Source organism: Phyllobates terribilis, unplaced genomic scaffold, assembly GCF_046119375.1.
Source record: "Phyllobates terribilis strain yellow unplaced genomic scaffold, ASM4611937v1 Scaffold_1__5_contigs__length_1240528914, whole genome shotgun sequence".
In the NCBI taxonomy this organism is placed as follows: Eukaryota; Metazoa; Chordata; class Amphibia; order Anura; family Dendrobatidae; genus Phyllobates; species Phyllobates terribilis.
The window spans coordinates 699,993,898-700,014,809 of record NW_027362761.1 but is presented as its reverse complement, the minus strand read 5'-3'; the positions used below and the strand labels follow the sequence as shown (position 1 = coordinate 700,014,809).

Sequence of the window (20,912 nt, the reverse complement as noted above, 5' to 3'; positions counted from 1 at the left end):
GCACATGCTGCGGAAATTTCCGCTGCGGATTATCATTGCGGAAAAAAACGCAGCACTACCAATTATTTTGCAGAAGTGCTGCGTTTTCGCAGCCATTGACTTGCATTAGAACGCGCCAATTCCGCAAGACTGCATCTGTACTTGCGTAATTGGTGCGTTCTAATGTGCGTATGGTACCCGGGTGTAGAGGAGAGGAGAGTCTCATCCACACCCAGGTACCATTAAAAAAGCTGTAAAAAAAGAATAAAATAAAAAATAAATGTATACTTACCTTCTGGCGGCCCGCGCTGCGCTCCTCCTTGCTTCCCGGCACTTCGCGATGGAATGATGGACCTGCGCTGACGTCAGAGTCATGTGACGGGTCACGCGACGCTGACGTCGGCAGGTCCTTCACTCTACCGCTCTTGGCAGCCGGGACGGTGAAGCAAGACAGCGGGAGCCATCGGAGGGTAAGTATATATTTATTTTTTGACATTCTCTCGGGTCACACTATATAAATCCATGCCGGTTGCATGGATTTATATAATGTGACCAAGTTGTCAAGCACTTTCCAAGTGATGCTAAAATCGCTTGGAAAGCGCTTGTTAACCCGCATACGGAAATGCAAGTGAAGAACGCTTCACATCCGCTTGTCCCTGGCAGGAAAACGCATGTACAATCCGCATGCGTTTTTTTCTGCCAGGGAGATGCAGAAACGCTCAGGAAAAATCCGGAGCATTTCTGCATCGTGGGCACATAGCCTTAGAGACACACCTGTTTTTACAAAAGAGTATTTTTATACGTTTGTTTTACTGTGTCCTTGTGTGTTTCAGTCTTTTGGTGGCGTGAACACTTTCCTACAGACTTGTTCACCGTGTGCATGGCCCATGTGTTTGTATTCTGTTTGGACGCACAGCAGGGCTCAGAAGGGAAGGAATGCAAATTGTCTCTTCAGAGAGACAACCAGAACTCACACTTTGCACTGACGAGGTGCAGTGCCCTGAAACACAGTGTCTGCAAATTGAATTTCAGGTTCTGGCTTATATCCTAAATTATGTGATAAGGCTCGTTAAAGGGTTACTATTGACTTTTAGGATTGCTACTTCCTGTAAGTAGCACGTAGCACTAGAGTTCTGGTACTCTTCCTCTCTGAAGAGGCAGTTTGAATGGTCACCATGAGACATCCAAGAAAAACTGAAGAAACCAATTAAAGAGACTTCAATTTTTCTTGGATGTCTCATGGTGACCAGTATATTCATTTTTAACTTTGTTATAATATAGCTGATTTTTATTTTTAAATATTATTTGCCATCGTTGGAGGATTTTTCTGTTTTTTCGCATATGATGTTTCCACGTCCCAGCCTAGGACGGTTCCGTGCGAGACCCTACAGGTGGAACTGGTGATCTCTGATGTGATGAGCTGACATTTCCTTTCCTATTCCCCTGTTTTGCATAAAAGGGTGTTGTGACAGGGTAAAATCAAATGTTATTAATTTATGGATGTGTGGTACGCTCTGAAGCAATCCTTAATGCAAAGGTCAGGTTTCATAATGGTAAATCGAGTCTTTTTGTATTCCCCTCTTGGAGTATACTCTGAACCTTTTCTGTGATCTTCCCTTCCTCGCAGTTTGGAGAACCTCTCCTGGAAAATGTTGACCTGGGACGATACGGGCAACATCAGTTTCAGAAGAACTGAGATCCTCACCTTCCTGACTGCTAAACATTAGGGTCTTGATAACTCTCTCCTGAAACTGAAGGAAGGTCCCTGAATTGCCTGCAGATCGAAACAGCACAAAAGAATTGTACAGTGCCATCTGTACAATGTGCACGGCAAACTTTTTGTACCATATTTTAGCTTTTCTCATGGCAATGTATGGTTTCAGGACCCGGTCTGAGAGATCTACACCCCCCATGTATTTATTATAATCCAGGATACAATCTGGCTTTGGGACTTCTGTTGTGGTACCTAGGACAGTGACAAGAGAGCTGTTGTCATGGTGTATGGTGGTCAAGATAACAACATCCCCCCTCTTGCCCTTATACTTGGACTATCAGCATGTTATCGCTACATTGGGATCTGCGCTCACCCAGTTGCCCAAATAGCGTCTTAGGGAGGCCTGTCATTTTTTTTTTTTTCACACAATGCCACATGGAAAGATACCTTTGGCAGAGAAGGTCTTAAAAAGTTGGATGCCGGTGTATAAGTTATCCATGTGGACTCTGTCGTGCACCATTTTCGGGCACTTACGCCTACTGGAGGCGGACACTCAAGACGTAGTAGACTTCGTCTGGGTGTCCGTCTCCAGTTGTCAGAGAGAGCACGCGTTAAACTGTAATGGTGCCAGCAGAGCTATGGCCCCATCGGCGCATATGTCAGAATCCAATTTGTAAGGGGGTTAGAACGTGAAGATAAACATAATGTGAAGGCACAATACACAGAGCAGGAGATCTACATGGCACAAAACAAATAATCCTCCACTAAAAATCTCCTGCTGATAAAACACATTTTATTGAACCTACAACAAGCAGTTTAGCAAGTGACACATTGCTGGAATTAGGATATCTGCCCGTATATCATTCTGCTCTTAGATTAAAACAGCAAAAACCTGCTGATAGATTCCTTTTAAAGATTTTTTGTTGCATTTACATTTTGGTATGCTTCTCAGGATCGTTTTTACTACCTAAAGAGGAACTTCCATGACTCTTACCTTTTAAACAGGCTATATCCCCAGAAAGAAACTGAAGAGCTGATTGACACTTTTTTCCTCGTTTTGTAATGGACTTTGATGTTCCCAAGACACAAGCTTATAAAGTTGATATCTATTTTTTCCCTTCAGTCAAAAGAGTGGTAAAAGATTCTTCTCAGGGGGTGTGCACCATTTTCACCTCTGTGATGCTGGTCAATAAAAGAATGAGGTGTCAGAGAGAGGGAACATACAGAATACACTCCCACAGAAGGGCAGACCAAGAATTCTCAGCGTGAGTAATCCTCACTGCCAATACTTCCTGGTTCATACAGTGTAGAGTCAGGAGAAGAGAACTGGTGATAGGAAATCTGCCTCTTTTTGGTTAGCTGGATCATTTGGTTACATTGACAAAAAAAATAAATAAATAAAAAATCCCTTGGGTCCCAAACATTAAATATGTGTTCACCACAAATAATTTAATATAAAAAAAATGGAGGCCGAGACCCCGCCCACCAGTGGCCAAAACCCCACCAGCCAGATACTTTAATTGGCTGGCTGCGGGATATAGCCAGTATTATAAGTAAAAATCATGAAAGGTCCTCTTTAAGCAATTTATGTTTTGGATTAAATTAGGAATAATAAAACATTTTCTAATTTTATATTTTGGTCTCCTTTACGTCACAAAGTTTCCCAGAAAGTGAGATATGCATTATAAAGGGGTTATCCAGCTCATCAGACTTCAGTTCCTTACATGACGCAGATGTTGCTGCCGCGTTATATAACACCACAACAATTGCAGCTCTCAATTCGGTCGCTCCCCTCACACATACCAAAGCTCGCACAATGAACAGGAAACCCTGCACACCAGCCTAACCAAGGAACTGCGACGGGCTTCCAGGATTGCTGAGCGGAGATGGAAAAGGTCCCACTCCAATGAGTACTTCATCGCATTCAAACAGTCCCTCACTACCTTCAAGTGCACACTCACTGCAGCAAAACAAACCTAATTCTCATCTCTCATATCCTCCCTGTCTCACAACCCTAAACAACTATTCAACACCTTCAATTCTCTCCTCCGCCCCCCAGCGCCTCCTCCCACTCCTCTTAGTCGAAGAATGCCTAATTCTTCAAGCAGAAGATTGACACCATCAGACAAAGTTTTTGCCTAAAGTTCCCCCAGCTCCTCCTCACACCTACTCAATCCTCCTCCTCCATAACCAGCTTCTCCACCATTATGGAAGATCAACTTTCCTCTTTACTCTCCAAATCACACCTCACCACCTGTGAACTTGACCCATTCCCGTCCCACCTCATCCCCAACCTTACCACTATCTTCATCCCAACACTAACCCACCTTTTCAACCTGTCACTAACAACTGGTGTCTTCCCCTCATGCTTCAAACATGCCTCGATCACATGCATCCTCAAAAAACCCTCCCTTGACCCATCCTCTCTAATTAGCTATCGCCCCATATCACTTCTCCCCTATGCCTCAAAACTACTGGAACAACATGTCCACTTTGAACTGTCCTCTCACCTCTCCTCCTGCTCTCTCTTTGACCGCCTCCAATCTGGCTTCCTACTGCACCATTCTACTGAAACTGCCCTGACTAAAGTCACCAATGACCTGCTAACCGCCAAATTCAAGCGACACTACTCTGTCCTCCGCCTCCTAGACCTGTCAACTGCCTTCGTCACAGTGGACCATTCCCTGTTACTACAGACTCTCTCATCTCTCGGCATCACAGACTTAGCCCTATCTTGGATCTCTCCATACCTAACAGACAGGACATTTAGTGTCTCCCACTTACACACCACCTCCTCATCTCGCCCCCCATCTGTCGGTGTCCCCCAAGGTTCAGCCCTAGGACCACTCTTCTTCTCAATATACACCTTTGGCTTGGGACAGCTCATAGAGTCTCACCTCTATGCTGATGACACACAGATCTACCTCTCCTCTCCGGACCAGACATCTCCTCCCTTCCAACACTCTTGCACCCCTCCAATCTATCCTAAACTCTGCTGCCCGACTAATCCACCTGTCCCCCCACTATTCCCCAGGCTCTCCTCTCTGTCAATCCCTTCACTGGCTCCCCATTACCAAGAGACTCCAGTTCAAAACCCTAACCATGACATACAAAGCCATCCACAACCAGTCTCCTCCATACATCTGTGACCTAGTCTCCCGATACATACCCGCACGCAACCTCCGATCCTCACAAGATCTCCTGCTCTACTCTCCTCTTCCCACAATCGCATACAAGATTTCTCCCGTGCATCCCCCCCCTACTCTGGAACTCTACCCCAACATATCAGACTCTCACCTACCGTGGAAACCTTCAAAAGGGACCTGAAGATCCACCTCTTCCGACAAGCATACAACCTGCAGTAACCCTTGTTCCACCATACCGCGGCACAACCAGCTCTGCCCTCACCTGCTGTATCCTCACCCATTCCTTGTAGACTGCGCACACTCGCGGGGAGGGTCCTTGCTCCTCCTGTACCAGTCGCCGTCACGTTTTGTTCAAGATTATTGTAATTGTTTTTGCTATGTATACCCCTTTTTCACATGTAAAGTGCCATGGAATAAATGGCGCTATAATAATAAATAATAATATCAAATTTATTTTAACAACTGCCACATTCTAATATAGGTAGTAGAACTTACCTGCTCTTTTACCCTCCTGCAACACTCTGAGATTTGCTTACGTGCCAACAAAACCTGACCAATTCAGTTAATCACTGGCTACAACAGTCAATTGCTGTATTTCTGGCATCATTTTTGAACATAGGCAGCTATTATAAGACTAAATAAGGAATAGCCTGGATAACGATTTTTAAGGCTACGCAGTTCTTACTACAAAAGATTTCAATTCTCAAACAATTTGAAATTATAGTCTGCACAGTTTGGAGGTTGGATTACCTGATTAGGAAGGCTTGCTAGTAGATACAACACAAAATCACCAATCCACTGGATGAGCTGCTGTAAAGACTGAAGAGTTGGCATGTCAAGTACAAACTCCTCTGTCTTCAGGTTAATCATAACCTTATCTATATCTAAAGACAAAAGGATTTCCTTATATTAATACATAATAGAGTCGGTATCGACTTGTGTCAATGTAACACTAGCGCTTCCAGACCCTCACCAGTGTCAGGAAATTTATTGCAGATCTCAGTGAGCCGGTCTCCTGGACTTTTGTCAGGAGTGTTGAGAACATGTGGCCGAAGTAAAGACTTCAGGGTGCAGCTGATTGAGATGAGGAACAGTTTGGCGTGGTAATCACAAACGCGAGTGATTGTGCTAGGTGACAGTTTACAAAGTGATGCTTTCATGGACAGAATCCTGGTGGAAAGGACCTAAAAGGATTAACAAGAGTTAACTGTTTTACTGATATATCATCCATTTGTATTTAAATTTGGCTGTAGTGTCCAACCTGGAGATCGCTACAGCCATCACTCAAAAAGCAGTTTTGTGGATCGCTTACTGTAGAAAGCTGAAGGTAGTTGCTGCTGCTAAATCCTCCTGAAAAGTTTACAGGTCTCCTTATCAAGACCTGTCAGCAATTTTGTAGGGTCCAAACTGTCAGAAAAGAGAAATAGACCTATCTCTGAGACAGTTTCCATTCACATGGTTATTACCATATCATAAAGTGATGGCATACTACAAGAATATCCCATCACTTTGTGAGTGGTAGGGGTCTGACCTCTGGAACCATTATTGGTAAACGCCACTGCATTGCTTTAGTGCTACAGCCCCCCTTCGCCACTACTTGCTCCGGAAGCCACATCATACCTCCAATAAAGTGTGGCATAGTTTAGTACAAGCATATACTAGTGATATTCTCATTTCACAAAATGATGGCTTAACACTTTAATGATAATACTCCATTACCTACAAGTTGGCATTATTCAGTGGTACTTAAGCATTGAGTAAAGCGCACTCACCTGTTGCAGTGCAGCATTCTGTTTCGTATACTCCTCATGCAGCTTCTCAACTAAATTGTGTACCATGCTTGGCTGCACATGAAGCAATATGTCCCACCAGTCATAGCCGGTCACCATGCAGTATTCAAGAAGGAACAGGAGGTGACGAAGTGATGTAGTCATGTCAAGTGCATGCCCCATTGATGGGGAGACCCTCAGCATACTGAGCTGTAAAACAAAACGTCTGAACAGTCAGTGATAAAACAGTAAGGAGTAAGTGATGCCTATAGGTGTAATATAGCTGCAAAAATAAGAAATGGCATGTGTGCACCTCCCAACGCTGACCATACTGGTGACTAAATCTACTAGCAAATTAGAGATTTAAAATATACTGAAGAGTCGTCACCTCAAGGATAGTACTCTGCATGGATCTCTCCATCACGTCATGGATAAGTCATGTCTCTCATTGTAGAAATCTTGGGAAAGGGAAATAGGAGAGCCAATATCTGGAAAGGATTGGTTTAAAGCAATGGTGGGGAACCTCAGACATTCGAGCTGATTACGGGCCTCAATGACCTTTTATCCGGCCCCCGGACAGATTCCCAGTGACCGCAGTACTTGGGCTAGCAGCTGTATTTTGCTGCCCGCCAGCCCTGTGAGCTCTGTGAGCATGCACACAGTGTGCACTACTGAACGCTGAGACACGTGCAATGAATGATTACGTCCTGATATCAGTGCCAGCGCCAGGACGTACTTTGTGGGCGGAGATAGCGTGCAATTTGTACGGCCCCCGAAGGGTGGGATAAATATCCAAATGGCCATTGGCAGGAAAAAAAAAAAAAAAAAAAAAAAAAAAGATTCCCCACCCCTAGTTTAAAGCCTTTGTTTTCGCTCATATACAGCCGGTGCTGCTCAGGAACAAAATTCTAAAATTCCCATCATACGAGAGCTCTTACCCTTACTCTACCGTTTTTGGCTTTGTGTTGGAGAGAGCACAGAGGAGACCTGGGCAAAAGTGCAGCCCACGGACCATATCTGGCCCAACAGCTGTCCCTGTCCAGCCTGCAGACTGGTACAGCCAAAGGGCTGGATACAGAGGCATACCACACCATGCAGCTGCCCCCAACCAGCATCTCGAATTTCACCAATATCTTACTCCCAAGATGAATGCAATGATTGAACATGAAGCCACCGGCTCCCTGAGCCATTATTCAGACTCTGCGGCTAAGTCTCTGCTCAATGGGCACGACGACATCATGCCTGTGTGGGGGCACTCAGTACACGCAGTGCATCTGAGGGAAGGTGGTGAGTAGAGCAGGTCTTTTTTTTTTTTTAATTATTGGTCAGTACTTGTTTGAGGGGGTGATTTGGCTTCATCAGATTGTGCAGTTGGGCTGTGGATCAAGGTACAGCTATACTTGTAAATTATACTGCTCCTGTTATGCAGCCTTAAAAGGGGACCTGTCATGTCCCCCATGCCCTCCAACCCACCAGCATTAGAATATCTGTTGCTAAATTCCCTGCCTAACCAGCCCTCTATAGTGTTCAACACCTAGACCCATATTTAAATAAAGGCTTTATAAACTTTGCATTTCATATGCCAATTAGGCCTTTGACTACTTGGTGGGGCATTGTTTTCCCCAGACTAGTTGTCTCTCACAGCATGTTAACATGCCCCTGCGTGCGTGAAAACATGATTTGCAAGAGACGGCGTCATCACCAGCTCTCTGCAAAAAGTGCGCATGTGTGCAGCTGTCTTCGCCAACATCATTGCTCCTCTGAATCCAAGAAGCGCACACCCGGCTTCAGAGTTGGGGGTCTCTCATGTGGCCCCTTGGAAAAATTAACAGCCCACCCCTGGCGCAGAGGTATTGTACCTTTGACTCACATTTGGTAGACTTGCCTCAGACTTGCATAGTCCTGGGTTAAGATGATTGATATCTACTATGTGGTGTGTGGAATCCTCATAGTAAACCCCTCTGTGCTTTTTCCCATGACCCCAGAACCAATAGTCTCAACACAAAAAAAAAAAATGAAAATGGACCACTTGCAGATGGCAGGCCACCCTCCATTCCTGAGTGGCTCAAAGAAATGAATCACAGTATGAGAATGAAAGAAGGACATATTCACATCATTTTTGAAGCAGAAAAAACTCTTCAGGACAATGCTGGCAATGATTTTCCAGAAAGTGACTTCTTTGATATCTTTTGTGACTTTTTTTTATCTTTATCCTTTTCACACATAAGCCAATGGCGGCTTTCAAACGGAAGCTGCCTGAAGAATTGTCAGGTCACTTTTAGTAGCTTCACGGCTTTCGAAGCCTGGAGCAGGTAAAAGAGGTTACAAAAAACAGAACATATGCCCAGTAAGTTGACATAACATCGCTGTGCATTTGTTCAGTTTTTGGGCAATTTTTAGCAGTTTTCAAGTGGGTTCCAGGCGAAATCCGTCTGAAAAAGATGTCGTGTGTACATAGCCCAAGTTTATAAATACCTGGGCTTGTAGGCCATTAATCCAACCTATACCAGGATTTTAATGACTTCTGGAGAGATCTTGGAAAGTAGATGGCTTTTAGGGTGTTACCTTGTTTTCAAGATTCCTCACTATGTTGTTACTGTATGTACGGCTCCACCTGAACTAAATTCTTGGCAACATTTGTTAGTGTTGCCTTTATTTTAAAATGTCTTTTTTCTTTTCCTACCCACATAAATCTTTAAAATGATCTTAATAAAGATTGACCATATAATATACTGAAATTTGACAAAGACTCATGCAGAGGATGCTCTATTGATCTGCAACCATTCAGTAAAGAACCCTTCATAAGAAAAATGACCCGGAGTACTATCTAGTGGTTTCTAAGGTACTTCTATATTTCTAATGTTCCTCATAATAGAGGAAAACATATGATAAAGCTGTGAAACCAAATTCAAAGTCAATACTCAGTCACCACTTGTAATAATCCTTATGACTTTCTTTAAAAAGTTATTACAGTTTAGAAAATAAAGTTCTGCATTAACATTAAGTAGAATAGAAGCATCAACCCTCTTCTCCATTAGTATTGAAACTGATTTAGAAGCACTTTGATTATACCATTACCACAGGTGGACGCTATTGGTTGTCATTGTCTACTGTGAGCTTTTCATGGCTTTCAGTAAACAGAAAAAACAGTAACCTTCAAAAAGAAAAGAAAAGCAAAAAAAAAACCCCACACACATTTTGACAGACAATGAAAGCGAGCAACAAAAATTACTCATTAATGGGGACCAGTCACCTGATTCATGCTTCTCACACAGCGGGTAGCACAAACTAGATCCTGGCCGCAGGATTGCAGCCAGGTATATTTGTCTCTGAATTGCTTCAGCATTTCAGAGACGGAAACCTTTAAAGATCAGGTCAGAAACCATAGCTGGAGAAGACACTAGTCCAACGTCAACCACAGCCTTTTCCCAGGGGAGCTCTAGGTGGTTGACAGATCTCTCCCATAGCAAGAGACTTGTCAATAACTTATAGCAGTGACAGAAAGCGCCGGCCAGCGGCAGAGCCAGACCAGATCACCTAACTAGATTCTCTCTGAAATGACACTTTTCAGAAAGTAGTATACATAGCTGCAATCATGCAATTCATTGTGTCTGCGGTTTGGGCAGTATGAATCAGATGACAGGTTCCCTTCAAATAAATAGGTTTCTTCGATAACATATTATAGTACATATACATGTTCTATATTTACTTTCAACTAACCTTTCCCTGAGTATCCAAGCCAACTAAAGCCAGAGACGTCCAAGACATCTGCAACGCCTTAAAGTGTATGCATGGGGTAGGTGACCGCTGCCGTTTTAAGCTAGGTTCTTCTGATGGGCGCATGGAGGAGCCAAATAGCACAGCCATTGTCTGTAGGGATAGTCTGTGCACAATATGCACATTGCCATCATGGAATGCCAGCGCAAGGCCTGCAAATGATTGAAGACTAATCATTAGAAAAGAATTTGCACATTCAAATACTCTAATAACATCCATTAAATTAACCTTCAATATAAGAAAAAGGTCATTTGTAGCACACTGAATCTTAGGAATATCATACCTAAGCCAGGATAGAACTTTGTATCGTTTGCAACTTTGATGTCTGTGTTTGTAAGGGAAATTGGCAGTTTAGGCAATGCCACAGCAGACACGCGTTCCAGTTCATTGGTAGCAGATAATATTCGCCACTTCAGGATCATTGGTTGCTTATCACTCACTGCAAGACAAAATGGGACAGCCTAAGGCAGTGATGGCGAACCTTTTAGAGACCGAATGCCCAAACTGCAACCCAAAACCCACTTATTTATAGCAAAGTGCCAACACGGCAAATTAACCTGGGGCTGAAGCAGATATCACAGGAGACTTGCAAAATAACACACACACACACACACACACACACACACACACACACACACACACACACACACACACTGCCCCTGTGCAAATTACACACACACACACACTGCCCCTGTGCAAATTACACACACACACACACTGCCCCTGTGCAAATTACACACACACACACACACTGCCCCTGTGCAAATTACACACACACACACACACTGCCCCTGTGCAAATTACACACACACACACTGCCCCTGTGCAAATTACACACACACACACACACACACACACACTGCCCCTGTGCAAATTACACACACACACACACACACACACTGCCCCTGTGCAAATTACACACACACACACACACACACTGCCCCTGTGCAAATTACACACACACACACACACACACACTGCCCCTGTGCAAATTACACACACACACACAGCCCCTGTGCAAATTACACACACACACACACACACACACACTGCCCCTGTGCAAATTACACACACACACACACTGCCCCTGTGCAAATTACACACACACACACACACACACACTGCCCCTGTGCAAATTACACACACACACACACACACACTGCCCCTGTGCAAATTACACACACACACACACACACACACTGCCCCTGTGCAAATTACACACACACACACACTGCCCCTGTGCAAATTACACACACACACACTGCCCCTGTGCAAATTACACACACACACACACACACACACACTGCCCCTGTGCAAATTACACACACACACACACACACACACACACACACACACACTGCCCCTGTGCAAATTACACACACACACTGCCCCTGTGCAAATTACACACACACACACACTGCCCCTGTGCAAATTACACACACACACACAGCCCCTGTGCAAATTACACACACACACACACACACACACACACTGCCCCTGTGCAAATTACACACACACACACACTGCCCCTGTGCAAATTACACACACACACACACACACACACTGCCCCTGTGCAAATTACACACACACACACACTGCCCCTGTGCAAATTACACACACACACACACACTGCCCCTGTGCAAATTACACACACACACACTGCCCCTGTGCAAATTACACACACACACACACACACACACACTGCCCCTGTGCAAATTACACACACACACACACACACACACACACACACACACACTGCCCCTGTGCAAATTACACACACACACACACACACACTGCCCCTGTGCAAATTACACACACACACACAGCCCCTGTGCAAATTACACACACACACACAGCCCCTGTGCAAATTACACACACACACTGCCCCTGTGCAAATTACACACACACACACACACACACACACACTGCCCCTGTGCAAATTACACACACACACACACACTGCCCCTGTGCAAATTACACACACACACACACACTGCCCCTGTGCAAATTACACACACACACACACACACACACACTGCCCCTGTGCAAATTACACACACACACACACACACACACACACACACTGCCCCTGTGCAAATTACACACACACACACTGCCCCTGTGCAAATTACACACACACACACTGCCCCTGTGCAAATTACACACACACACACACACACACACACTGCCCCTGTGCAAATTACACACACACACACACACACACACACACACACACACACACACACTGCCCCTGTGCAAAATGCAGACAGGCACGGGCATACAGTGCGCAGACAGGCACGGGCATACAGTGCGCAGACAGGCACGGGCATACAGTGTGCAGACAGGCACGGGCATACACAAACATATACACAGATAAGTACACATACAGGGATACGTACATACACATATTTAAAGACAAATTCACAAAAATACATATAAACAGACATAAATATATACACAGTCATACACAGATATACACATCAAACATACATGCACACACATTTTTTATTTTTTTTAATATGGTGACTCCAGCAACAAGCCTCCCTCACCTGCCCCCGGCTTGTCTCCTGTCCAGCTCCTGTGGCTGTGGAGGGTGCTCTGCTTTACTGCTGTCACTTAAATAGACATGGCCGCGAGCAGTGCGGCTGTGTCTGCTAGTAATGATGCAGCCGGGTTGGCACTGCACCTTTAATTTTTTTTGTATATCGCCCCAGCATACACACACACACACACACACACACACACACACACACACACACACATTGCCCCTCTGAATAAAGCAGCCCCCCCCCCCATCCCCACACACTGCCTCAAGCCAAACTGCGCCCCTTTCACATTAATACATTTAATGCTTGGCTCCTCGTGGAGCTCTTACTAGTGCCCGTGACCAGCATGCTGTCTCTGCTCGTCTATGGCCCCGGCAGCAGTGTGATGAGGTCAGTAGCTGGATGACGTCATCACACTGCTGCACGTCGGACCCGGGTCTAACAGGCGCTCCTCTGCCTCAGTCCCGGCGCAGCACTGATCAAAAAGACGCGGCTAAAAGAAGCGAATACATTTGAACATGGGATGGGAGCAGCGTGTGTGCTGCGGCCCTGGCATCCGTGCCCACAGAGAGGGCTCCGAGTGCCACCTTGGGCATGCGTGCCATAGGTTCGCCACCGCTGGCCTAAGGCATAGAGACAAAACAGAGGAATTTACATATCACACATATAGACAATTATACACTATAAGGTCCAAAGTAGCCAGCTATTCTAATATGCCAATTCAAACTGGTGCATAAAATCAAATAGCTATCCAATCTCAAAAGACAAAAATGAGCAATTAAAAGAGCTATTTAAAGTGTAGGATCCTTCTCATGACATACAGCAAAAAGGCCCACTAGACCCCACTGACGACAATAGGGGTAGTCCTTGTGCATATTTTTTTTTCCTAGAAAATCCTGTAAATTCTATAGCTCAATATGAAAGATCAGTGCAGGATGTCTTACCAGTAAAATATAGGTATAGTTCCCACACTGTATACATTATGGGGACAGCAAAGGGAAGTATTTCGTACCTCCAGGGGACAACTGCTGGAAGATATTATTAAGAGGAAGCCCCTCTTTCCTCAGGGACCAGCACTCTGCGACACTAAAACACTGATTAGAAGCACAGAGGAGAACCTAAGAAAAACAGAAGAGTTTTATCAGTATATGGTTAAAAAAATACATATGCCCATCAAGGTCATATAGAGTTAAGAGCATCATGTGGATGAAAGGAAGCTATATGGGTTAATTCTGGAACTTTATTGCTTTCTAGACTGTCTTGCTCTTTGCATTTACCTGTTCAGACATATCTCGAGCAAGAAACTTGAGATGAGTCACTGCAGGAAACTTGTCCTTGCGTGCAGGATCAGTGGTGCAACGCATGAAGAGTGATGGAAGGATCTCTGTGTCAATTTTGCACTTTTCACTTACAACAGACACACAGACTTTATAGAACTGTACTGGGGATGTGCTGCTTCCATCACAAGTGGCCACAACAATGTTGCCACCACCTGTAAAGGCAATATCAGCAAGGGCCACCCTGCATCGAAGGCGGCACAGACTTTCAGTAGCTGTCAACACTTGTCCATTGGGCTTTAGTAAAGACACAGTCACCAATCCGCTAATTGTAACAGCAATCCAGCCTTCCATTGGTTTTCCTCCAAACAAGGTGAGGGATGGAGAAAACTTTACACGAGAAAATTTTTCTCCAAAACTGGAAACTCCAGACTGGTAAAAGAATAAAACCAGTGAGATAAACATCATTTTATTAGAAAATATTTTATATAAAGACTTTCATGAAAAATGGCTATAAACAACCATGTCACCTTTTCCACGTGAAGTGCTAATTTCACACCATTATGAAGCCATGAAAGAGCAACTATAGGGTCACCATCCACTTCACTTCCCACCAAGCTTTGCCAGCTATTTGCCAAGTGGTCTGTCATTCCCCAGCATTTTATCCGTCCATCTGCATCAGCTGAAAGAAGGCGGGAACCTATGAAACAAGAGAAGTGAGAACATATTCATACATCCATCCAAAGGCTTGTGATCTCTAAGAGACTAGCTACTACTTTTGTCTCTTTACTACTGTAAAACTGAAAATGCAGTATGATCATCAAGATCCCAAATCATTATATAAAGAAAGTCTAAAAGACATTTACAAAGTAAGGGGTTACCCCCCCCCCCTCCCCATTTAAGAAAAAAAACAAAATGTTGCCATCACTTACCAGATTGGTCCCACTCCAAGCTAGTGATGACTTCTTGGTGGCCAGAATTTATGGAGTAGACATCCCAAGGATGTTCTGTGTCCAGGATGTGAATCATGTGTGTAAGGTCTTCAACGGGAAACAAAACAAAAAAACATTTACAACAGTAAAATAACTTACTTAAAGAGCTTATTGAGTCTTAAAAACTGAAGACAATTTATTGGTAAGGGATTGCAATATAATACAATCACAACATGTACCTATTAATTCTCTCGCCATTCTACTGGAGTGCTCCTGGTCATTTCCTTTTTACTTGTCTGAGAAATAATCTGCCACCTTTCTGAAATGACTGCAGCAGCCAACCATTGACCCTTGTGCAGTACAACACTAAATCTAGCAGTCATATTCTGTATGTAGAAGACTAAATATGGCTGCAGCCAACTACACAATGCACAGTGGGGAGCTATCCATCTGCGCATGCAACTCTTTCAAAGCCATATCCAGCAACACCTTTAGATATTCAGTCCATTCCTCAGTTATGGAGAATTCAGCATTTGAATTGATATGCAAATGACTATGGTAACCCTGAAGCCTCTGTCACTCCAGCTCTATTTCTCGCCCAACATCGCCTCCTCCTGCTTGACAGACGGCTCCTTTGCCTAAAGTCACAAAATATAGAGGCAGTCGGTCAAGTAGTAAAAGGCGCAGTGCTGGACAAAAATAGAGCTGGAGTGACACAGGTTTCAGATCTCCAATAGCACTTCACACTAATTTGCATATCAATTCAGATGCTGATTTCTCAGTAACAGAGTAACAAACTGGCCATGTAAAGGTATTGCTGGTCTTTCCTTTGGAAGAGCTACATGTGCATATAGTTTTGTGTGTGAAATCCTACTGACAGATTCCCTTTAAGCCTCATTCAGACGTCCCTTTTTTATTGCATAGGGAAAAAAAAAAACATCAGTTTCCTGCATACATTTTTATCAGCACTTGGTCAGTGTCCATTTTTATCAATTTTTCTAGTGAGCAAAAAAACAGTTGTTTCTCAAGCTTCTCCTAGCAGTCAGTAAAAATTGACAGGTTTCCATTTTTTTTTTTTTGTCAATACTTGGTCCGAAGAAAAAGTAACTGATGTCTGAATGAGGTTTAAAGTATATGTCCAGTGAAAATATGTTATCACCTATCCAGAGGATAGGTGATAACTTATTTATGGGTAGGATTCTGAATACTGGTACCAACACCAATTGGCAGAACGGGGCACTTTTATTCCCATGGACCGTGCGCATGCTCTACTGCTGCTCCATGGGCCTGCTGAGAACTGCGCTCAGCTTTTTCCGGCAGCCCCATAGAGACTGAATGGAGCACCAGTCTGGCATCCAACCTGCCGCTTCACTTTGTAACCGGATAGGTGATAGCTTGTTTTCACAAGACAACCCCTTTAAGCGTTTATGGCATATCCGGACAGGATCCACAGGAACATGCCATAAGTGTCTTTAAGATGAGAATTTCTCCTCTGGGACCTGTACCTATTAAACAATAAAGCATATGCCAATTTCTAAGATCTAAGGCATCTTTAAAGGGGTCACTTCCATCTTAAAACATGAGTATAATTGGAAGGCGCTTGTAAAACTTTCCAATTTACATTTTATCAAAATTGAGCACAGCTCTGCAGATAATTAAAATTGTGTTTTTTTTACTGCTGCCATTACTTTACATCACTAAGATAATGGAAAAACAGTATAAATAAGGTGTACAATGTGGAACTACTGTGTCAGAACCAAGATGGAGCTCAAACCTCCTAAGAAAGATACTCAATATCATTATCTGCTCATTTTGTAGTCTAGCTTCTATTCAAATGACTAGTCACCTTGACATGGACCACAGGGCTATGTCCATCCTGAGTGCCCATTAGTGGAGGTTGGCATGATGGAGACATTTCTTAAGATAACCACCCTGGTCACCGTGATTATTTTCTCATCTTCACAGGAAGATTGAATATGATAAGTCATAGGCAATTACTCTGCTTTATTAGTGTTTATAAATGAGGCCCTACATAACTTAGACCAGCAAACAATCTTAGCAGACCCAGTGGCATAACTAAAGTCTAGTGTCCAAAGGGCTCAAAATTTAGAGCATGGCTCCCACCTGTATGTTGGTCAGATAAAAACATATGTTCGCTAGAGATAAGCGGTGTTCGACTAGAACTGTTCGCCAATCTCAAATTCGAGCTGTTTTGGGCGGTGTTCGAGTCGTTCGACGAACGCAAACGATTTGCAAAAAATTCGGCTGTTCGAGGTTATGTTCGATAACTGTTCGTGCACCAAAAGCGTAACTGGATTTTTTCACATCATGCAGGGATTGTCTGCCACTCACTGTAATGCCACAGCCATGGTGGTTGTGGCATTACAGTGGTTGCCCAAATCGATGGGAACAGTGCTCACAGTGAAACATGAAAAGCCGGCAATTCAGCAGCGGCATACACCGGTACCCGACAATTTAGAACAGAAAGAATAGAGCATCACACATAGATTAGATAGATAGAAACATGTCAGTCACATATATAATAAGTACAGTGATAGTGTTGATTACTGTACTTGTCATTTAGTGTTAAAATAAAGGATTTATTAAAAAAAAAATTGGCGTGTGGTTCCCCGTAATTTTAGTCTCTAGCGGAGGTTAAGCAGACAGCTGGGGCAGATGTTTGAAGCCTGGGAAGGGGGTAATTCCCACGGAGATTCCCAGGCTACTAATATCAGCCCCCAGCTGAATACCTAGCCTTTACTAGCTATTAAAATAGGGGGGACCCCACGTCAGTTTTTTGGGGGGTCCCCCATTTTAATAGCTAGTAAAGGCTAGGTATTCAGCTGGGGGCTGATATTAGTAGCCTGGGAAGCTCCGTGGGTATTACCCCCTTCCCAGGCTTCAAACATCTGCCCCAGCCGTCTGCTTAACCTCCGCTAGAGACTAAAATTAAGGGGAACCCCACACCAATTTTTTTAATAAATCCTTTATTTTAACACTAAATGACAAGTACAGTAATCAACACTATCACTGTACTTCATATATATGTGACTGACATGTTTCTAATCTATGTGTGATGCGCTATTCTTTCTGTTCTAAATTGTCGGATACCGATGCTGAATTGCCGGCCGGCTTTTTTAAAGTGAGCGTCTTCTGAGCAGTTTGTCAGCTTTTGGACACCTTTGAAGGTGTTTTCTATGTGTTTTTATTTGCCTGCCATTGGTTTTAACGGTGTTCGACAAACAGTTCCACGAACATCCCGGTGTTCGACGAACCAAACCCTACGGGGGTGGCTCAACACTAGTGTTCGCCCCCCTCCCCCCACCATATAATGTCCTCCATCCTAGCTCCTTCCTGTAATAATGTCCCTATCCTATAATAAAGTCCCCAATCCTGTGCCCCTTACTGTAATAACATCCCTCATCGATGGCCCTTTCAAGTAATAGTGTCCCCCATCTTAGGCCCCTTCCAGTAATAATGTCCCTAATCTTGGCACCCTTCCTAGTATAATGTCCTCCATCATGGTCCCCTTTCAGTAATGTCATTCAAACCGGGCCCCTTCCAGTAACAATGTCACCAGCCTTGGCCCCTTCCTACTATAATGTTTCCCATCCTGGGCCACTTCCAGAAATAATGTTCCCCGTTCTGCTGCACTCCTGTGACACATTTTAAAAAAAAAAGACAATTCTTCCTACCCATCCATGGTGTGCAGCATCTTCTATAATCAGCAGAGACCAGCATCTGACTTCAGTGTGCTCGCCTGGACTTCGCATGACATCACCACCATGCATGGCGTGTGACCGGCACACCAAAGTCAGCTGTTGGCCCATGATTGGCCGGTGGTATGTACTCCAGCACAGGGAGCCAGAGGGTCTCTGCACCACAATACACCTCAGCTGAATGTGTGTCCTCAGACTCTCATCCAGCTGAGATGGGCCAAGATGCAATCGCATCCACTGGAACCGAGATCGTTACGCCCCTGAGCAGACCATCGGTCAGGACGTTGATATACTGTAGTGTAAAAAGCCTAATATATGTGCAGAGTCTCACAGACCATATTTAAAGTGGCTGCTAGGTTAAAAAAAAAAAGTTATAATTTATCCACAGTATAGTGGTGGTCTGTCCACTGGGATCCTCACCGAAGGGGAGAATGAGGAACTTTTATCCCAGTTAATAGGGAGCTGCAGGGCGCATGCTGGATAGTTCCCGATGGGGATGCCACGGCGTGCTGCGCCGATCGCTCCCGATGGGGATGCCGCGGCGTGCTGCGCCGATCGCTCCCGATGGGGATGCCGCGTGCCCCGCTGATTGTTCCCGATCTTTCCTGGCGGCCCTATACAGTATCAGTAGAATATGCAACTTCGTCTAGGAATTCTCTATGTTAATGAGTGCCGGTCCCAGAGTTCAGACCCCACAAAGCAATAAGTTAGCACATCCCCTATGAAAGAATAATAAACCGGTTTTAACCGGACAACCACTCTAAGGAAGGGATCAGCTTTATGGTCATATGGCTGGCATGTAAACAACCCCCAAACCTAATCCTCCCCATCAGGACAGCGGAGCCTGCGGGCACAGCCCTCACCTCTCTCCTCCTCGTTCCGTTGGTCCGTGGTGAAGGCAATCAGATTGCGACAAGACCAGGCACAGACGAGCGGGATGGAGGGGCAATGGCTGCTACGGGGCTTCCTGTCCCACTCACAGATGTATGCCACGTCCATGGTGACAGAGTGCGGCCGGAGGGGGAGGCAGAATGAAAGGAAGCCAAGCGACAAGCACCAGTGTCTGCACAGCGAACAGCCGGGACGGCGCCACCCGAGCGCCGGGCTCTGCACAGCGAACGGCCGTGACACACCAAGCTGCAGCTACAAGCCCGTGGCTGAGCGACGTCGATTAATAATGACCTCACAGAGGTTTGCATATTTTCCGCTCCCATGATGCATCATGGATTGCTGAAAGTTGTAACCTATCAAAACTTAACGTGAAATACATGGAAAAGAACACCTACAATGCGCTACCCAACATTGTGCACTGATAGCAACGCAAAAAATCAATTATCATTTAAATCGCCATAGGTTAAAATTCTTTCAGTCAATGGACTATATATACCCATATAATCACCTGTGAACTCGTGCTCGCTTCGGCAGCACATATACTAAAATTGGAACGATACAGAGAAGATTAGCATGGCCCCTGCGCAAGGATGACACGCAAATTCGTGAAGCGTTCCATATTTTATATCCCCCACAATGATATTATATCCCCCCACAGTGATATCATTATGTTTCCATATTTTATGACCCCCACAATGATATTATATCCCCCCACAGTGATATCATTATGTTTCCATATATTATATCCCCCACAGTGATATCATTATGTTTCCATATTTTATATCCCCCACAGTGATATCATTATGTTTCCATATATTATATCCCCCCACAGTGATATCATTATGTTTCCATATTTTATATCCCCCACAGTGATATCATTATGTTTCCATGTGTATTGTCCCGCTGTAACGGGTCTGGGAGGTGGAACCTCTGAGCAACTATACAAAGGGGCAGTCCTTGTAAGGAAGTGGGTGACTCCCAGGGAAGGCGGGCAGGCAGTCACGACTAGTGACGGGGACAGTCTCTGGGTAGAAGGGCAGGAGGTCACAGCAAGTGACGGGGACAGCCTCTTGACAGGCGGGTGGTCACGGCAAGTGACGGCTAAGCCTCCAGATAGGCTAGCAGGTAGGTAGCAGGTGGACGCTCCCAGGTGAGCGGGCAA

At 44.6% G+C, this 20,912-nt stretch overlaps 1 protein-coding gene and 1 non-coding gene across 2 annotated transcripts in view; one reads left to right on the top strand and one right to left on the bottom strand.

Annotated features, from left to right (window-relative positions):
* Window positions 1–20,040, bottom strand: part of MED16 (mediator complex subunit 16) — a 52,062-nt gene extending 32,022 nt beyond the window's left edge. The window contains exons 1-10 of the mRNA XM_073685521.1: window positions 19,723–20,040; window positions 15,141–15,248; window positions 14,739–14,908; window positions 14,209–14,640; window positions 13,944–14,049; window positions 10,669–10,824; window positions 10,329–10,537; window positions 6,612–6,818; window positions 5,813–6,023; window positions 5,590–5,723 (exon numbers count right to left, since the gene is read on the bottom strand). Coding sequence (XP_073541622.1) covers window positions 5,590–5,723; window positions 5,813–6,023; window positions 6,612–6,818; window positions 10,329–10,537; window positions 10,669–10,824; window positions 13,944–14,049; window positions 14,209–14,640; window positions 14,739–14,908; window positions 15,141–15,248; window positions 19,723–19,858 — 1,869 coding nt within the window. The 5' untranslated portion in view covers window positions 19,859–20,040. The remainder of the gene's footprint in view (window positions 1–5,589; window positions 5,724–5,812; window positions 6,024–6,611; window positions 6,819–10,328; window positions 10,538–10,668; window positions 10,825–13,943; window positions 14,050–14,208; window positions 14,641–14,738; window positions 14,909–15,140; window positions 15,249–19,722) is intronic.
* A 228-nt stretch (window positions 20,041–20,268) lies between these two features.
* LOC141174791 (U6 spliceosomal RNA) lies at window positions 20,269–20,375 on the top strand. Its single transcript, XR_012252986.1, has one exon. It is a non-coding gene; the product is annotated as a U6 spliceosomal RNA (small nuclear RNA).
* Window positions 20,376–20,912: the final 537 nt, after the last annotated feature.